The 20,138-nt window shown below is 49.3% G+C and overlaps 1 protein-coding gene across 5 annotated transcripts in view; it reads left to right on the forward strand.

Annotated features, from left to right (window-relative positions):
* Positions 1-12,979, forward strand: part of GSN (gelsolin) — a 49,057-nt gene extending 36,078 nt beyond the window's left edge. For all 5 annotated transcript variants that reach the window (XM_090274660.1, XM_090274659.1, XM_090274657.1 and 2 more), the window contains 11 exons: positions 1,619-1,751; positions 2,733-2,821; positions 3,018-3,233; positions 5,092-5,225; positions 5,594-5,684; positions 7,491-7,661; positions 8,290-8,464; positions 9,517-9,641; positions 9,849-9,926; positions 11,978-12,038; positions 12,601-12,979. In XM_090274660.1, coding sequence (XP_090130786.1) covers positions 1,619-1,751; positions 2,733-2,821; positions 3,018-3,233; positions 5,092-5,225; positions 5,594-5,684; positions 7,491-7,661; positions 8,290-8,464; positions 9,517-9,641; positions 9,849-9,926; positions 11,978-12,038; positions 12,601-12,770 — 1,443 coding nt within the window. In that variant the 3' untranslated portion in view covers positions 12,771-12,979. The remainder of the gene's footprint in view (positions 1-1,618; positions 1,752-2,732; positions 2,822-3,017; positions 3,234-5,091; positions 5,226-5,593; positions 5,685-7,490; positions 7,662-8,289; positions 8,465-9,516; positions 9,642-9,848; positions 9,927-11,977; positions 12,039-12,600) is intronic.
* Positions 12,980-20,138: the final 7,159 nt, after the last annotated feature.

Below are 20,138 nucleotides of genomic sequence, written 5' to 3' on the forward strand. Positions count from 1 at the left end.
TTAGTGATTTTTATTCTGATAAAGTAATACATGTTCACTGTAAAAATAAAATATTAAGCAATACAAAATATATATAAAGGTACAATATACAGACAATGTAGTATAGAATTGTACACTTGAAACCTGTGTAATTTTATTAACCAATGTCCAACAAATTCAATGAAAATTAAAAATTATATATATAAAAAAAAGAAAACTTTTACTGGTTTAAGATAACCAGTACTATTTTTAGATGTGTTTTAATTACGGAAGTAACAATAGTCAAATAAAAATAAATTGGCTTCTCCTCTTTCCCTCTCTGTAGGTTACCATGGTTACATAGTTACCATTTAGTGAAAGGAAATCTAGATCACATCTTTCTTTGTCTAATTATATACTTTTCCATCTCTACTTGATATGAATGGATCCAAACTCTTCATGCTGTTCTCCCTTCAACATGGTCATGAATGCCCTTCTATACTAGAGACCCATGTGACCCTTTAGAACAGCTCTGTGGTGCTCTATTTTAGGAGCATAAGGATTTCAGCACATCCCTAATGATGGACTTTAGGGGACGCTTCCACTTTTTCGGATGCCAAGCAGTCCCTCTGTGCACCTCTGCTAACTATGGAGTAGAGCAACTTCCCAGACATCATCACAGGCTGAATAGTGAGTCGGTGATTGAAAATACCGGTTCTGGACTCAGACTGCCTGAGTTCGAATCCCAGGGCTGGTACTCTGGGTGTGCAGGTCACTTAACCGCTCCGTGCCTTGGTTTCCGTGGGAATAAAATGCGCATAAGTGTAGACTTGTCACAGGGTTATGGCAAGGATTAAAGGAGTTCTATAATTATGTAAGTTATCAGTGCTGCACATACGAAGTGCTCAATAAGGCTAGAACCCTCATTATTTAAAGTTCTGATACATATTACTAAACTGTACTCTGGAAGGGCTCCCAAATGACCCTCCCCAGGGGTTGGAAAGTGCCTGTTTACCCAGAGCCTTGTCCACACTGGGTATTAATCTTTTGAATTTTGGCTAGTATGGTACATGTTTGTTTGTTTGTTTTTAAATTTAATGAGATGTTAATTTTGGAATAGTGTTTAGGTTTACAGAAAAAGTGCAGAGATAGTACAGAGGGTTCCCATACACCCTTTATCCAGCATCTACTTAACGTTTAGCATAACCAGGTACATTTGTCAAAACTAAGACATTAACACTGATTCAACGCCATTAAGTAAACTACAGACTTTATTCAGATTTCCCCAATTTTTCATTCCAGATTCCAACCCAAGCTACCATACTGCATTTAGATCTTTTACTTCTATTTATTTTTTAACTGATGAGATTGACTGTCTTCTTTGCCAACTCTACAGTTCTCCTAGACCGCCTTCAATCCCTGCACTTTACCCCCTGCCCTTTCTTTCCGTGTGCAGTGTCTATGTGACACCTGTGTGTAGGTCACAGGCGTGGTCCGACAAAGCAGAAAAGGAGAGGGTGCAGGTTCCGGTGTCCCTCTGCCCTGCCATTTGCAGTGGGGGGTGGGAAGGGGACCGACTCACGTGTTGACTGGGCGTGCCCTCTGGGCAGGCCGCGGTGGTGGAAGTCACTCACATTCTGGGCTCCCCTTGTCCCCCTAGGTCTCCAATGGTGCGGGCACCATGTCAGTGTCACTTGTGGCTGATGAGAACCCCTTCGCCCAGGGGGCCTTGAGGTCAGAAGACTGCTTCATCCTGGACCATGGCCAAGATGGGAAAATCTTTGTCTGGAAAGGTAACGGGCACCGGTAACAGGGCGGGCCCCTGCAGCCCGTAGAGTGTATGTTCCAGGGACCCGGAGGCAGGGGCAGGCTCCTCAATGGAAATCAGGAGCCGAGCTAAAGCCCTGGCTTTGCAGTTGACTCGCTGTGTGATCTTGGGTCCTTTACGTGCCTCTCTGGGTCTCATACTTCTTATCTGGGCTAAAACCAGTGTTTCCCAAATGTGTTATAACACCAGTTCTTGGAGAGGTTAATTGGCATCATATAAAAAACATGTAAAAAATACATATAGCTTTGTGGTCAAATAGGTTATGGTCAACACTGGGTTCAATTACGCTCACCTGTCTCTTTACTGCGGGACTTGAAAAGTGCCTTTAACTTGCTAATGTACGTTGGGGCTTTGCATGAAAGGGATCTGGTTTCTGTTTGAGAAGCGCTGCGCCAGGGGTCCACAGAACTCCTCGTGCTGGTTCTGGGAGGCTCTGGACAGTGTTGTCCCAGGTGTTTCTGAGTAGATGCCTCAGCATTGTCCTTGGATACTCTATGATTAGTCCAAAGGAAGAGGACAGAAGGGGAGGGAGGCAGCGGGTTCACAGAGAATGACAGAGAGAGGGACACAGAGTTGAGCGCTTGTGGCTATCATCATCGTCATCGCCATCGTCATCCTCCTCCTCCTCATCGTCATTGTCTTGGCTCCTCGGACTTGGTGATGAGAAGGCTGGAGACTGAGGGCTGACATGAGCCAGCCAGGAGCTGTCCAGGCACAGGGCTGCTCTGAGGCATGGGACCAATTCAGACTGTGGCGTAGAAGGAGCCCCCCACCCCCCAACCATGGAAAGAGGGCCTGGGGCAAGGAGGGGACCTGAGTGTGTGCTATATAGGCTTCAGCGTCGTTGGGGCAGAGACAGCTTTCCCACTTGCTGAGTGCTATGGCTACGTCACTTAACCTCCCTAAGACACTGACCCCAGGCCCCTTATCCTCCATCTGCCGACAGGCAAGCAGGCCAACATGGAGGAGAGGAGGGCTGCCCTCAAAACAGCCTCTGACTTCATCTCCAAGATGAACTACCCCAAGCAGACCCAGGTGAGTCTGAGGTCAGGCAGGAGAGTGAGGGTGGGTCCCGTTTGGGTGAGAGGGCTAGGGTGGGGTGGGTGCCCTCCCTCACCTCCCCACCCAGTGTGGGCTGTAAGTCTGAGGCTCCCCGAGGACACCTGCTGGGTGGTCTTTGTTCTGGGGGTTTCAGTCCGGCCACAACCTGCTCTTCCCTGGCCCCCTCCAGGTCTCTGTCCTTCCTGAGGGGGGCGAGACCCCACTGTTCAAGCAGTTCTTCAAGAACTGGCGGGACCCAGACCAGACGGACGGCCCGGGCCTCCCCTACCTCTCCAGCCACATCGCCAATGTGGAGCGGGTGCCCTTCGACGCCTCCACCCTGCACACTTCCACTGCCATGGCCGCCCAGCACGGCATGGATGACGACGGCACAGGCCAGAAACAGGTACCTGCGGGCTGGCTGGTGTGTCCGGCCCCGCCCTGCTCCCTCCTGGCACTTCTAGCCCATGCTTGGCCTCCTGCTTCCCCAAGGGCTTTTCTATACGGGGTTTGGGCCACAGTTCTGGTGGGTGAGATCCTTTTGTCTTAATTTTTACAACCAACATACTCTAAGCACCTACTGTGTGCCAGGCCCTGTGTCGAATGTCTCAGAACCACGTGCATATGAGGAGTGCCTGATCTGGGAGGGGTGGTGACTGTAGCCACAGGCTAATTGCTCAGACCAGTGTGGTCAGTGGAAGATGGGAGGCGACCACAGGGATTATGGGAACAGGAAGGACAGTGCTGGGGGGTGGGGAGGGTGGTCAGGGCAGTCTTCACAGAGATGCAGACACTTTGGTTGGGTCTCAGAGTATGAGTAGGAATTTGCTGCTGGAGAGGAACAGTGGGCCTCACAGGCAGGAAGCTCTCTCGGGAGCGTCTTGGTGCCGAGAGCATCCTTAAGGAGGGGCCTTGAGTGCAGTGTCCAGGGGTGTGGACTTAACTCCTGTACCTTGTGGGTGCTAGTGAGGGCTTTTTTCTTTCTCTTTCTTTAAAAGAAGAAATGTGTCTGGCTCAGTTCTTTGCTTTCACAACTCCCCATGAAAATGGATTAGAGGCAAGAAAATGAAGGTGGAGACCCCATGGAGATTGTTACTACTAGTAGTTTAGGGAAGAGATGATGACCTTGAGACCAGGAAGGTCACCACAAAGATGGAGAAGCATGGGGTTGGGGTTCAGAGATGTTTATGAGGTAGAGTCTGCTTCTGGAAAACATGGATTCCATTTCACACAGTAGAAATAGCAAAAAGTTAATTTTTATTTATTATTGTTTGTGTCATTGGTATTATTATTCATTCATTCATGTAGTGAAAATATGCAGGGTAGGGCAGTGTGGAAAGAGTCCTGGCAGCCTGGCTGTGTGACGTTGGGCGTGTTACTTAATCTCTTTGACCTTCACTTTTTTTCACCTGTAAAATGGAGTTTAATCCCACTCTGTCACGTTCAAAAATTTTCAAGGTCCAGAGATTGTGGGCTTCTTCTGTTCGCTGGCACTTAAAGGCTCAATGTCTGTGCAGCACCACCAGATGGCGCTGCAGGGCCTCATGGCCACCCGGGAAAACTGTCACTTGAGCTCCTAAAAGAGATCTGCCGACAGGGATCGTCCTGAGGTCACCTAGCGATGGCCCTGCCTCTGGAGGTGATCCACAAAGCCCAGACAATTCAGTAGTGATACAGATAATGGTAACATTAGTAATAACAACAATCATAATTCTAATAAGTGTAGCTGCCAACTGCAGAGCAATCACCCTGTGCCAGGCTCTGTGCTACACTTCCATGAATAAACTCACTTGATCCTTACAACGGCCTTTCAAGGTTGGTATACTTATTATTCCCATTTTTCACCTGAGGAACCTGAGTACATAGAGTTTAAGCAAGTTGTCCCAGGTCGCACAGCCTCGAAGTGGGTAGAGGTTGGTTTGGACCTGGGCCGTATATTGATTGTGCCCTCAGCCCTCACTGTGTTCTGCTCACTAAAAGCACATTCGGTAACGGCCACGCAGCTCGCAGTCCCTGTGCTGATTCCCCTGAGGAGGACGTACGGAGTGGGGCAGGGGTGCGGTTTTAGGATTCAGGGCAGGACCCCTGGGTGTGAATCCCAGTGGCGCTGTGACTTGGGTAAATTACTTAACTTCAGGCTGAGCCCAGGTGCAATCACCTGTAAAAAGCTTGTCCCGTGGTGGAACCTCAGTGTGGTTTCCCAGCTGGCCTGACTTTGGGGGTGGGGGTGCCGCACCATGTTGAGTCCAGCTTTGCTCTGGCAGATCTGGAGAATTGAAGGCTCCAACAAAGTGCCGGTGGATCCCGCTACGTATGGGCAGTTCTACGGCGGTGACAGCTACATCATCCTGTACAACTACCGTCACGGCGACCGTCAGGGGCAGATCATCTATAACTGGTGAGGGTCCGGGGCCATGTGCTGGGGGTGGAATGTGGGAGGTACTAAGGGTGGGGGGGGGTGAACGGGGCTGAAGGATGTGTCTGCAGGTATGGGATCGGGCAGCACTCTGCTGGGAAAGGCTCTTCTCCAAAGGGCAATGCCTGAACTGTAGTTTAACAGCTTCCCTGCTGATGCATGCTTGGATTGATTACAGTCTTCTGTCATTACAAGTGTCACCGCAGTTGCTCTTCAGAGAATCCTTTGCCCTCTCTGTATGTCAGTTTGATTATCTGAAATCTGGAGATTTATGGGTTTCTCAGGCCACGGCCTAAGGAGAGACTCAGGACTCTGTCAACCTCAGTACTAGGTATCACTTCCTCTTCCAGGCAGGGTGCCCAGTCTACCCAGGATGAGGTCGCTGCGTCTGCCATCCTAACTGCCCAGCTGGATGAGGAGCTGGGAGGTACTCCTGTCCAGGTGAGCCCAGTCCACTGCCCCTTTGGGTCACACTCTGGGCCTTGTCCATCTGTTCCCTCATCTGTCTGACTGTCCATCCATCCATCTGTCCGTCCATCCATCCAACAAACATTTCTGAGGGCTCCTGTACGCCCGACACTGCATCTGCTGCCATGAACACACAGACTTACCCTGCCCTGATGGGGTTTCCAGTCCAGGGGGCAGAGAGACATTCAACAGACATGCACACCAGTGGGTACATAAACACACACTGGAGATCAGTCACACGCCATGACGTGCACGGTTAGCGAGAATGCTAAAGTGCTGTGGGAGGGAAGCAAGAGAGGCAGCCTGGTGAGCAGCTCAGAGCATGCCCACCGGGGCAGCCTCTGAGGACTGAGTCCGGTCTTCACCTGTCTTCACCTTGGGCAAGTCACGTAGCCTCTTTATATGTCTGTGTTCTCAAACTCGGGATAACAACAGCACCTATCTGGTATGAGTGCTGTGTGGCTGAAGAGTTAATATTTGTAAAGCACTTACAGCCGTGCCTGGCCCATAGTAGGCCCCTTATATGTGCATGTTAAGTATAAGGATATAGATCCCAGGAAGGGACTTTTTAGCTGGGGCCTAATGGATGATTGAGGGTTGGCCAGGTAAAGAGTGAAGGAAAGACTTCCAGACAGAGGGGAGAATATGTGCACAGGCCCTGAGGTGGGAGAGGACCCTGGGTATTAGAATGATAGGAGTCTGGGAAGACGCTCAGAGAACTCAGAAGCCATGGCGAGGATGTTGACCTTGACCCTGAGAACAAGGGGATGTTGTTGAAGGATGACTGTGATGTCAGGTGATTTAGGAGTCTGAAAGGTTGTTCTGGCTACAGTGTGGGGTCCTGGAGGGCAACAGAGCCAGGTTGGGGAGATGAAGGGGAAGGATACAGAATTCTCCTTCCTCAGTTTTACACTTGGAGTGGACGGGGCTCTAGATTCAGATCCAAGGTTTGTGCCCTGAACTCTGTGACATTGGTGTCCCCTAGGTGCCGGGTATCCAGTGGGCTGATTGCTATCTTAGCTCATTTGATCCCGACAGCGGCCTTCGGGGCAGCGTTCTTGGCCCCATTTTACAGAGGAAGAACCTGGGAGGTTGAGGCACAAGCCCGAATTCTCACCATCAGGGTGGCCCTGGGGTCTGAGCTCTAACCCAGCAGTGGTGGGTTGTGCTGGGAAGTGACCACAGTGCCCTCAACTCGCACATGAGATTTGCTTCTAAGTTTGGCTCGTGGGGTCACGACTGGGACCTGAGTGGGCACACAGGCAGGAGCAGATGTGATAATCTTGGCATATCACATCTGGGGTGCACTGGCTGAGCAGGAGGGGTCTCTTCGGCCCTGGAAGGTTCTGTTCTCACCACTCCACTGGCTTTCGTGCTTGTAGCTGACATCACCATCCTGGAAACATGTCCACGAGCAATCCCTGTGCTTCCATTTAAGGGAATATTTGCAAACATGGGCTCTCTTGCTTCTTGGACTAGACTCTGGGTCAGCAAGGCAGGTCCCCTGGGGAAGGGAGAGTGACTGATGCAGTGCCCGGGATGGCAGTCTCTCCAGTCTTCCTGGAACTCCCCTTTCCCTGCCCAGCCCTGTGTTCTTAGGGCCAGCTCCACACCACACGCAGACACACATACACACACACAACACACACATGCAAGCATGATGGTCTTGTTTGGGGGGTGGCCTGGGCTGTGCTGGCTAGGGACGGAGGGTGGGCTGAACGCCACATATAAGAAATGATGTCCCCACTTCCCTGACTTGCTCTTCTGTCTTCCTGCCAGAGCCGTGTGGTCCAAGGCAAGGAGCCTGCCCACCTCATGAGCCTGTTTGGTGGGAAGCCCATGATCATCTATAAGGGCGGCACCTCCCGCGATGGCGGGCAGACAGCCCCTGCCAGTACCCGCCTCTTCCAGGTCCGGTCCAGCAGCTCTGGAGCCACCCGAGCCGTTGAGGTAACTGACACGGAGGCCCTGAAGCCCAGGAGGGCCTGGCCTCCCTGAAACTTCCCAGGCTTGCTGGGCAGATCTCTGGGCACAGGATGGGGTGGGCTTGGCTGAGGGGTTAAGACTTAGCAGTGTTTTGTACCTTCCTGCCTTGGCAGAAGGATTATATGTCTTAGACTTTTCCTTGTTTCAAGGATGCCCAGAGCCCCTTGCATACCTTCCATAACAGGGAGCTCACTACTCACAAGTAATTGATTCTTCACAGTCTGGGCACTGTTTCTCATCACATTTCAGTTGGCTACTATCTCTTTGGTGGTAGAAGGTGCACACCCAAAAATAATCCTACAGGGTGGTCTGAGCAGCCTAGAGGAAACGGGACTATCACCTCCTTTATTCTGGACACTCAGCTTTTGTTAATGCAGCCCAGAATTCCAGAATCACCTGGTTAGCCACAGGGCACTAGTGACTCATGGAAGTCAACTAAGTCACTGTCCAAGTCTGTGCCTTCTGCTGGGATGGGTGTGCTCATCCAAGTCCCCACCCAAGCTCGTCCTGCTGTAGTGTCTCCTGGGCTGTGTGGGAAGGCAGCTGAGAGCATTTTGTCCGATTTCCTATTAACTGAGCACTGTCCTCCCAGATAATGCCTAAGGCTGGTGCACTGAACTCCAACGATGCCTTTGTCCTGAAAACCCCCTCGGCCGCCTACCTTTGGGTGGGCACAGGAGCCAGTGAGGCGGAGAAGACCGGGGCCCAGGAGCTGCTCCAGGTGCTGAAGGCCCGCCCTGTGCAGGTGGCAGAAGGCAGCGAGCCAGGTAGGGAGGAGCAAGGAGCCTGCTGCTCTCCGTGGACTGTTGCTGCGAGGTGTTCCTACGTTCCTTCTTTTGGGGGGGGCTCTATATCCTCACCCCTCCTTCATACCTGTCTCCTAAAGTATGTTAAATAAAGCAGGTTGGATGAAAATGAGGGCTTTGGTGAGTGAGAGCGAGGCCTCCACGAGTTAGAGAAAGGAGAACTCAGCCAGGGCCAGGGCAGTCAGGGAGGGCTGCGGGGGGAGGTGGTCAATTGAGAAGGTCAGTTGGGAGGAAAAGACTTGATAGACCAAGGGCAGGACTAACGGCCTCACAGGGGCAGCGGCCTCTCCTAAACTTTAGCCTCTCTGTGCCCAGTGGTGCCATGGCGTCCTCTGATTCCAGAATATAAGTCTGGAACATCTTTCTGTGCTGGCCCTCAGTCCCTCCTGCTTGGTGCTCAATAGACTTGGGGAAGAGCTGCATGTCCAATGGAACCTTCTGAGAGGATGAACATGCTCTTTATCTGCCAGGTCCAATTTGGTGGCCGTTATTCCTGCTTGGCTAATGAGCACTCAAAATGTCACTGGTGGAATTTGTGAGAACGAGGAACTAAATTTTTAATTGTATTTAATTTGAATGAATTTAAGAATTAAAGAGTCCATGTGGACAGAGCAGGTATAGTGGAAAGAATGCGGGGATTGGAGCCTGGGAGGATCTGCAGCCTGGCCTTGCACATTGAGTGCTAGCTGTGTGACGCTGAGTACGTCGCTCAGTCTCTGAGCCCTTGCTGAGTGGGATCATTGTTCCCATCCTACGGTGCTGTCATCAGCCTCAAGCTAGAAGTAATCCTGACTGTGCGTCTACTGCCAAGTCTGCCCTCTCCGGGCTCTGTTTCGTCACCTTCGTGTTTCTCAGACCACGTCCTTCTTTGGCCCCCTGGGATTTTAAGATGGGGATGGGGGTGGGGATCTGAAACAGTGGTTGCTCTAGGACAGGGTTTGTCCCAGCGTCTGATGAGAAGTGTTAGGGGGGCAAGTGTGCCAGTTGGCTATTTGTGTGGCCTACCCTCACAGACAGCTTCTGGGAGGCCCTCGGTGGGAAGGCCGCCTACCGCACATCCCCACGGCTGAAGGACAAGAAGATGGACGCCCACCCCCCTCGCCTCTTTGCCTGCTCCAACAAGATCGGACGTTTTGTGGTGAGCCCCTGCTTTCCCTTGGGGAGGAGCATTTGCCAAGGAGGGCGGCCCAAGGCAGCAGGGGTGAAGAGATCAGATGGCCCAGCCCAGAGGAAGGGGCCCCCTGCTGGCCAGAGTCGGCTCTGCAACTCCCTCGTGGGGAGCCTGCCCAGGGAGGGAAGAGGGCTGGTCGTGTGCTTTTCATTAACCTCTTCTGTTCTTTCCCAGATCGAAGAGGTCCCTGGCGAGCTTATGCAGGAAGACCTGGCCACTGATGACGTCATGCTCCTGGACACCTGGGACCAGGTGGGTAAAGGACAGAAGGTGAAGGCCCCGAGGGAGGTGGGAGGATCTTGACTTCCAGCTCTAAGGTGGTTGACCGAAGGACATAAAAGAGGCAGTGCCAGGTGTTGCTGGAGAATTCTGTGAGCTGCTGCAAGCCACTTCCCCTTTCTAAGCCTGCATTTCCTCATCCCCAGGTGGGCGTGGAGGTACCTACCTTGCAAACTCCAGCAAGGGGAGATGGAGATAAATCCCCTTGCAAACTACAAAGCACTGTATGAATGCAAATCAGATTTCTACCAGCTTCTCTCCCAGGCCTTTAGGGAGTGTGAACTCTCTCTTTTAAAATATCGGTAAAGAAAGTTGAACATAGCCATATATCCTGTACAAGCATCAACTATCCAGGGTCACCTGGAAGTTTTGACATGCATCTCCTGCTTGAGAAGACTCTGGGCTCTCTGCTTCATCTCGTAGGCAAGGCCATTGTGTAGGACTTGGCAGGGGAAAATGCCATTCGTGCATTCAGCCAGTACAAGGGTGGCAAAAGTAGGTGTACAGTCATTGGTATGGAAAAAGACACGCGGGTTATAATTATTACAATAGCTTTATTAATTCAGTGTTTCACGTACTTTTGCCCACCCTGCATTAACTGGGTACCTACTAGATGGCAGACACTCTTCTGGGTGCTGGGGATAGAGCTGTAAAGAAAGAAGCCATTTCTCTGCCCCCACAGGGCTTACATTCTTGGGGAGGTGGCAATCAGTGACCCTTACTATCACATTGGCTGTCCCCAGAGTTGCCAGGGGTAGAGACAGCAGCCGCACAGGCATGGGATTCCCCTCTCCCCGCGGGGCTGCTTCTTGGGATCCCCAGTTGGAAGAGCAGCACCAAAATGTTTGCAGCTTGAACCGTTCAGCCATGTTGCTAAGCGCTCCCTCGGGACTCGATCCGTTTGTGTGTGTGCGTTTTCACTCACTCAGCCGGCTCTTAGGAAGTGCCTCCCGGGCAGAATGCTGCCGGGATGAGCAAGAAGACCACCTGCCGCGGAGGGGCCAGTGTAGTAGGGAACACGTGTAAATAAGAGCCATAAAATGGTATTTCATTGTCCAATACTATTTCATCAATGATTGGTGCTCTTTAAAACATTTTAGATAAAAATGGGTGATACATAAAAAGTAACTGAATTTTTTTTTTTTTTAATAATTTATTTATTTGTTTGTTTAGTTATTTTTAGAGAGAGGGGAAAGGGGAAAGGAGAGAGAGAAGGAGAGAAACATCTCTGTGTGGTTGCCTCTCACTCGCGCCCCCAGCTGGGGACCTGACGTGCAACCCAGTAATGTGCCCTGACTGGGAATCGAACCAGCGACACTTGGCTCACAGGCCAACACTCAATCCACTGAGCCACAGCAGCCAGGGCTTGAATTGGGTTTTTTTGTTGGAACAAAACTTATAAGAAGATGCAAAACGGTGGTTGTGGTGGTGAATTGTTTTCCTTTCAAGCTCTAGGCCCATGTTGGCCCAGGCACACAGGCGCTGGCACCTAGCAGACTCCTTCTCAGTGAATATTCGTTGGATGCATAAAGCTGTGAGCATACGTTTGGCCGCGCACTTGTTGAACAGATAAATGCCTGTAAACCTCTAGAGAGGAATCTCCTACTCAAGGCACCTGGTTGGCGGTTTTAGTGAGTGAGCAGGCTGGGGTAGGAGACATGAAAGAGTGGTGGAGTCTGAGGCAAACTGGAACTTCCCATCTCGGAAGGGGCAGCGTCTACTCAGCTTCCTCCACATGAGAGGGAAGGCTCATGGTTACCAGATCCTCCAGGTTTCCCAGAGAAGTCATAAAATCTAGATTTAATGTAATCAGCTGGCAACTAAATTTGTCTAGAAAGATAGGCAAAGCATGTTTGTAGATCACTGGTTTGCAACATCTGTTCCAAATCCGAGTTGTCTGAGGGCTCTGTCAGCTGGGGGGTTGTCCAGACCCCGCGCCTGGAACCTCCCCGGACCCTTCCTCTGCTGCCAATGAGTTTGGCCAGCATGCTTCACGCGCTTTTTATTTCCCATCTCACCTCCAGGTCTTTGTCTGGGTTGGAAAGGATTCTCAAGAAGAGGAAAAGACGGAAGCCTTGACTTCTGGTGAGGACTTAACTCTGCCTGTGGGTCTGTCTCATGTGAGGGGTGGGATCAACCTCCTTAGGAGCCTGGGAGCTCGTGATACAGGGTGGGGACTTCCTCATTCCTGGCTGGTCCCTAGGGAGCCCTGCCCGGGGTGGTGAGAGAACAGCTGGGTTCCTTCAGAAAGCCCGAGGTCATGCAAGGGAAAGCAGGAACAGACTGCAGCTGCTTCAAGTTCCCAGAACGCCCAAGGCCCGAGCTTATCAGGGTTTAGGTGATGGAAGGCAGATCCCTGGTGGCTGAACGGACCTGATTTGGGGGCTGGGACCCCCAAAGCTGGTTCTTTAGTATCTCCCAATAGGGGACAGCAAGAGAAAAATGATCCAAGCTTTGCCAGGCAGGAGGTTAAACTGTAACCTGTCAGTTCCTGTGTTCCTGAGCAGGGTGGTAGAGGAGTCGTGTGTCATTGTCTTAAAGGGGTAATGGTGTCCAGTGCAGGTAACTCCTGCTCTGAAGCGCCTCTCCCTGGCGAGGGCGGCACTGAGGGTTCCTGGGTTCCCTTCTCCTGCATGTGTGTCTGCAGCTAAGCGGTACATCGAGACGGACCCAGCTAATCGTGATAGGCGGACCCCCATCACCGTGGTCAAGCAAGGCTTTGAGCCTCCCTCTTTCGTGGGCTGGTTCCTTGGCTGGGATGACAACTACTGGTCTGTGGACCCCTTGGACAGGGCCATTGCTGAGCTGGCTGCCTGAGGAATGGCAGGTCCCACCCCTGTCCCTGGTCAGTGCCTTCTAGAACTATCCATCCCTCAAAGAGACCTTATAGCAGGGCCACTCAGATATGTGTGTTTTTTACAGTAGCCAAAAACTGCCCTGCGAAAATTCAGCGTCCTATAAAAATTGTCTCCAGTATCCATCCTTTTGGGAATTGAATTCAATAAAAGCTTTTTTGAAGTGTGTTAGCCTGCTGTGGCTCAGTGTGTCCTTGTGGTTATTCTGAGGATGCCCAGGGAGGGGCCTCGCAGGTGCCTGGGAACGAGTGAAGGAGCTTCGTTCACCCCATGTGGTATTCTTGGCCCTTCAAGGAGCAGGTGCCAAGATGAGATGAAATGTGTACAGATCGTACTAGGGCATCTGTGTGTGTGGAAGGAAATGGAGGGACCCAGGGAAGGCTGGAGAGCCATGAGACCCTGGTGCCAGCCTGACCCCAAGTAAAGGAGAGGGCGAGAAGCTTAGGGGGAAGCAGTTTACACCTCTGGGCAGTCCACAAGGGTTCGGCAAAGCTTCTGGACAATCCTTGAGCTGAAGTGTGAAAATATTCTTGTATTGGTATGGTCCCATCTTTGTTGCTATTTTTCTTTTTCTTTTTTTTTGTGGTAAACCATACATAACGTAATATATATAATTGTGGCCACTTGTAAGTGTACAACTCAGTGGTTTTAAATGTATTTACAATGTTATGTAGCCATCCCCAAACCTTTTTCATAATCTCCAACATAAAATCTGTGTCCATTAAACAATAATTTCTTGTCCCTCATTCCCCTCCTCCCATTCCTTTAACCCCTTTAACCTCTGTTCTACTTTGTGTCTATGAATTTGCCTCTTCTAGGTGCCTCGTGTAAGTAGACTCACAATATTTGTCCTCTGTGTCTGGTTTGTTTCACTTAGCATAATTTTTTCAAGATTCATACATTTTGCAGCATATGTAAAAAAAAATTTATTCCTTTTCGTGACTAATATTCCATGGACTATATATATGGATATGCCCCTCTTTCCAAAAGATCAAGTTAGGCCACTTTGCTTTTATGAAAGATCTACATTAGTACAGTAATGGCTCTTACATAAAAAAAGTTCAGATTTCCTTTTGTTAGCAAAAACAGGTACTCATGTAGGTCTTTCATAAAAGCAAAGTGGTGTAATTTAAACTTTTGAAGAACAGAGGTTACTCTTTGCTTTATGCCATTTCGACATATGAAAGGTTTCGCAGGAATTCCCTAATTTCGGACAGCGAGGGAAACCTTATACCACATTTTATTTTTCCATCGGCGGACAGTCGGGTCCTTTCCACTTTTGGCTATTGTGAATAATGCTGCTGTAAACATTGGTGTACAGATATCTGTTTGATTTGGAGTAGTTGCTAAGCCAGAGTCCAATCAGCCAAGGAAGGAGTTGTGTTTCTCCTGGGAGAGGGTGTGGTGTGTCTCCTCTCCCCAGTACACTCAGTCATTGTGAGGCGGGGCGTGGAGCACTTGTGGGGATGGAATTCAAAGCCAGCAGCTGGGGCTCATTCCCTGCAGGAGAAAGCTGGCCAGGTGCATTCTTGTGGCTGCCACACCCTGTGACATCTGCCCAGAACTTCCTGGCTTCCTCTGGGTCCTGTGAATTACTCTGCTGCCCCAGAGCTCTTTGGAGAAATCTCTGCTATCACAGGAGGTGTCCCTGGAGGCGCCCCAAATTTGCAGCCTTTGGGGTTTGGGAGAGGGACTTCCTCTGTCCCCCACTTGGTCCCCTGGGCCCTGACTCTGCTAATGCTCAGATTGTCACAAGGCCCCTCTTAGACATTTCCATGGACTTGTGCCTCTACAACTTTTCTTCATGGAGGTTCCAAACCCACCCGAGGAACTGCTGGGGGCCAGACCCCATTCCCTCCCCTCTACCCTTCTAGTCTTTTCTCACCGTGATTTCCCCATTTTGTTCCATGCCACTCCCCCAGCCTCATCCCCAACCCCATCCAAGTTATGACATGAGGAAAACCAGCGTGAGGGTTTATGTGGTGGGAAGGGTATGTGTGTATTTACACTGTTATTTTCAAAGCTAGCTGATCACCCAAATTGCCTAGGGAGCTTTGAGAAAGCATAGATTCCCTGGGGGGCCCTACCTCCAGAGATTCTGATTCAATGCAGAAGTGACGAAGGTAGTGAAGAAGTAATTTTCCAGGGGAAAGTCAAGTCATCTCAGGCAGCGTGTGCAGCAAGTACAAAGGGAACTGTTTGGAAGGATGTCATCCTCAGGGACAGACAAGCCTGGTGTAGTTGGAGCAGGAGGTGGGGCATGCTAGGCCTCAGAGCTGAGAGTTTGTGAAGGGCCTGGAACCCACATAAAGGGGTTTGCACTTGATCTAGTCATGCCTGCCTCCCTCACCTACGCCAGAGGGTTGCTCTCATGGTCAAAGCAAATCCACTTGACAAATGTGAAGCTCTGGGACAAAAGCAGCCTTTACCACCTGGAGCTTCTGGAACCTTCGCTGGAGGCTGCCCAGACAAAGCCAGCCCACATCCTGTAAGCCTTGGGGAGGTCCGATTCTAAGTGGACCGGCCCATGTGTTCTTTGTTTGCATTAACTGGCATTCAAGGTGGTTTATTGGCCAATTTCAGTTTATTCGCGGCTGCAGCTTGGAGAGAGCCCTGTGATGCTCTGAGAAAGGACTGTTCAGAAACAGCTGAATTTCTCGGACTTCACGTTTTTCTCTCAATGGCAAAGTAATTAACGAATCAGGAACACTATCAGTCACTTCAACCACGTAATTTCTTTTCCTAACAATTTTTGAAAGACCTTGGACTTCATCTACAATGGAGAAGTCATTGTGAAATGTCATGACAGGTGATGGGGTGTCTCTCGGCAAGAGATGGGCCTGGGCTTGGATCCTTGTGTCCTATTTTGTGCAACTCAGTTCAGATATTTATTGTGAACATTATGCCAGGTGATGTGCAAGGCACTTAGAGATATAATAGAAAATTTTCTAGGAGCCTCAATTTCCCCACCTGCAAAATAGCACTAGTGTATTAAAATAGTACCTAACTGAAGGTGGTGTAATACAATGATTAACAGCTGGGCGTTGGAGTCAGACCCGGGTTCCAATGATAGCTCTACCACTTATCAGCAATGTGATCTTAACCTCTTGGTAGCTTCCTTAGATGCAAAATGGGAATAAGATTTTTTATGGTGATTAAGGGAGATTTGGCTTAGTACAATGCCTGGCCCATAGTAAGTGCACCAAAATGGTTTAAAAAAAAAAAAAAAAATCCCCCTTCCTGTTTTTGTAAAACTAAAGAGCCTATCCCATAGCAAGACCTAAAATATATCCATGGAAGGAAAGACCCATTGCACTGTGGATTAGATAGGTTATTTTTGGCTGTAAGCAATAGAAAACCAACTCAAACCAAATTAAACTATAAGCACACTTGCATGCCCTCCTACACGATAGTTCAAAGTTGAGGGGTGGGAGGTGGAGCCCTTCATGGTTGACAAAAACCAATGGATCTGTCTGGGGCCCTGTTCATTCTCTTAGTTCTGCCATTCCTGAGCTGGTGGTAGACTATCTGTAGGTGTTCTGGCTCTCACACCCACACATGGCAATGCGCGGAGGAAAATAGAAAGGATTGTTTCTAGAAGTTTTCCCAGCAAAGAGGAGGAACTGTCCCCTGGTCCACAGAAAATCTCTCCTCTGGTTTCAAGAGTCCTTACAGTCACATTACCATTCCTGACAAATTATGGGCTAGCAAGAGGGACTTACCCATGAGCCAGCTGGATTCATTCTAGGACCTGGGGTTAAATTCCTCTTCCCCTAAAGTGAGGGCTCTAACAGGGTGGTACCTAAACAGTCATAGGTCCTAGGACAGAGGAAGGGGCAGAGGCGTAAATAGGTGATAGGTAGGTGGCCATTTTTGTTGGAGACCTTTGGGGGGCCAGGTGCTGAAAATAATTATTCATAGTAATGTTTCCTTACAGTCTTGTGGCATCTAGTAATTTCCAGAGGGCTTAATTTCCAGCCTATTTTTTTCCGGAATCTCTAAGGGAAGATTCCCGACCTCTATTCTGGTGACTAACTTTCTAGAGCCTTCTAACACCTCAGTTTTATCAGTGGTTTCAATTTCCTTTCTCAGCAAACTCTTCTGGCTATAGGGTGGATTGAAAAGGGCTGTATCCTATCAGCAAGTGTGACTCCTTTGGACAAATCCCAGCCTGATCTTAGCCCAGAGGGGCTGAAATTTTAAAAGATCTTAGACATTATCTGGTCCCGTGGTTCTTAAGTCTTTGCACAGGCAGAGCGGAGGGCTCAGTGCATCCCCTGAGGTTGTATGCAAATTTGTGCTCTATAGTTTCCAACACATATTCAAAAGGTCTGAGACCCAAACAGGTGGAGTCCAGCTTCCCATTTTACAGGTGAGGCCAATGGGGCTCAGAGAAGGCTCTGATGTAGTGGGGGAAGCACTCAGGAACCGTCATTTTAAAACAGGGATCTGCAGAATCCTTTGCTTGTTTTTAAAGCGATAATAAATATCACAGACACTTGAAACAAAATGGAGAAATTAATTGAATGTAGAGCCTGATTAAAGACTGTAATTATCTTTTATAATTTCAATTACTATTGTTTGTATTTTTAAAAATTTAATATGCTTTGTTTATGCTATTAGTTGTCCCAATTTCTTTTTCCTTTGTTCCCCTCCACCCAGTGACCCCCCCCTCCAGTTGTCCCCCGCTTTTAGTCCATGCCCATTGGTTGTGCATATAGTTCCTCTCAACCTCTTCCTGTCTACTCCACACCCTCCTACTATGCTGAATTTCTGCACTATATCCCTCCCTTTCCCCACTTCTGCCTCCCCACTGACCTCCTCCCCAAATGTTCCCCATACCTATAATTCTTTTCCCACTCTCGTTGCCTACTTAGTTTGCCTTTGTTTCGATTCCCTAGCTTCTGTTGTTGGTTGTTCTGATACAGTTTTCATTTTAATGTTCATAGTTCTGATCTTCCTTCTTCTAAACAAATCCCTTTAACATCTCATATAACAGTGGTTTGGATCTGATGAACTCCTTCAGTTTTACTTTGTCCTGGAAGCACTTTCTCTGCCCTTCTATTCTGAATGACAGCTTCGCTGGATAGAGTAATCATGGTTGTAGGTTTTTGCTTTTCATTACTTTGAATATTTCTTGCCAGTCCCTTCTTGCCTGCAGAGTTTCTTTTGAGAAGTCAGCTGAGAGTCTTATTGGGACCCCTTTGTATGTAATTCTCTTCTTCTCTTGCTGCTTTTAAGATTCTCTCTTTATCCTTAATTTTTGACATTTTGATTATAATGTGTCTTGGTGTGGTTCTCCCTGGGTCATTTTTTTGGAACTCTCTGTGCTTCCTGGACCTGTAAGTCTATTTCCTTTCCCAAGATAGGGAAGTTCTGCTTCATTATTTTTTCACATAATTTTTTAATTTCTAGTTCTTCTTCTTCACCTTCTGGCATTCAGATGTTGGCCCGCTTATAGCTGTCCGATAAGTTTCTGAGCCTCTCTTCATTTTCCTCACTTCTCGTTTCCTCTTTCTGCACTTGCTGACTGTTTGTTCCTTCCCTATGTTCCGATTTGTTGATTTGATCCCTAGTTTTCTTTCCCTCACCGCTAGTTTTGTATGTTTTTTTGTTCATTTCAGCAGGACTAGCCTTCATTCCTTCCCCATCTTGTTTAAGATCTGCTGTTAGGTCTGTAAGCATTTTTATAACCAAAGCTCTGAACTGAGCCTCAGAAAGATTTCCTATCTGCTGAACCGGTAGATTAGATATTTGCTGTCTGGTCAGCTGTGTCACCAGGATCTCTATCATGATCTGTGCCATCCTGACCGTTTTGTGTTTACCTTTCCTTCCTGGGCAGGGCTGTCACACCTCCTATGCTATAGAGGGTGGAGTCCCATGCACTCGTCACAACCAGGTGACCCATCTCACCATGCTGTGGCGTTTTCTGCAGGGGTGGGGGTCCAAGATGGGTTCCTGCCGTTCATTCTCCGCTGAGAGACCAGGAGCCTCCTCCTCTGTCCCCACCCCTCCAGGCCTCACAGTCCAAGGCAATGGAGGTCTGCCTTCCCCAGTTTTGGAATCGCAAGCTGACGGGTCTGGTCTGCAGCCGGGGGTGCTCCGCAGGTGCTTCTTGCCTCCCCCTAAATACAGGTGTCTGTGCTTACCGCTATCCTGCCTACATCACTGCTGCTGCCGTGGACAGCACAGCTTGACCTCTCCTCCCTGTCTGGACAAGCACCACTTCTTTATAACTTCATACGTTGGACTTCCATTTATTTTCAGGAACTTCTGGTTATTGCTGGTTTTGCGGTAGTTGTATTCCTTCTTAGTTGTGTAGGGAGACTGGGTGTGTCAGTCTAGGCCTCCATCTTGGCCGGAAGTCTCCTGTGTTTGTTTGCCTCCATGTCCCAGGGACAGTTGTCACTCCTACTACGTTGTAAGGGGCGGGGCCTTAGGGATTCGTCAGTACAGGCAACCAGTTTCACCATGTTGTGGCGCTGTATGCGGGGGAGGGATCTGAGAGGGAACAATGCCACTTGCCCAGCACTCGCCCCTTTTCCAGGCACCTCTCCCACTTCTGTATGGGACTGGCAGCCCTCTAGCTGCTGCCCTGGCCATTGTTCCCAGAGAGGGTGGGTCTGCGGACATTCTAGGACTAAGGGGTCCTTTAAACAAGCGAACTCTGCTGAGAGACCGGCAGTTTCTGCCTCCGTCCCAACCCCCACTGGTTTGCACAGTCAGAAGCAATGAGCCTTGATTTTCCCCAGCACTGGCACCATGAGCTGCTAAGTCTGGTGAGGAGCTGGGAACGCTCCCCACGTGTCCCTCCTGACTTTTTAAAATGTGTAACTGCGCTTTCCACTGGCCTGCCACTGCCACCACTGCTGCCACCACCACACTGCGTCCTCTCCACCCCGGCTCCGCCCCTCCTACCTGTCTGGTTGAGTATTTCTTCTTTACATCTTTTTTTGCTGGACTTCCATGCAGTTTGATTTTCTGGAACTTCTGGTTGTTTCTAGTTTTGAGGTAGTTGTATTCCTTCTTAGTTGTGGGGGGAGATGCAGCGTGTCTGTCTACACCTCCATCTTTGCCGGAAGTCTACTATTGTTTTTTAAAACGGCCTCATTGATTGACATTAAGTAAATGTTATATATGTGAATTTAAAAATTTATCTTGATAAAAGACACTTTAAATCTTTTTCCCAATGTAGTTTCCTTTGGGAAAAAAAAGGCAGTTTCTGCCAAAATAAAGTTTGAAAACCATTGGTTCATTATTGACTAGCTGAGCAATCTTGGGAAGACCTGGTGCTGTGATCCCAGAAATAACATGGTGTAAAGGGCCACAT

The sequence above is a fragment of the Furipterus horrens genome, unplaced genomic scaffold (genome assembly GCF_987537825.1).
Source record: "Furipterus horrens unplaced genomic scaffold, mFurHor1.1.pri manual_scaffold_4, whole genome shotgun sequence".
In the NCBI taxonomy this organism is placed as follows: Eukaryota; Metazoa; Chordata; class Mammalia; order Chiroptera; family Furipteridae; genus Furipterus; species Furipterus horrens.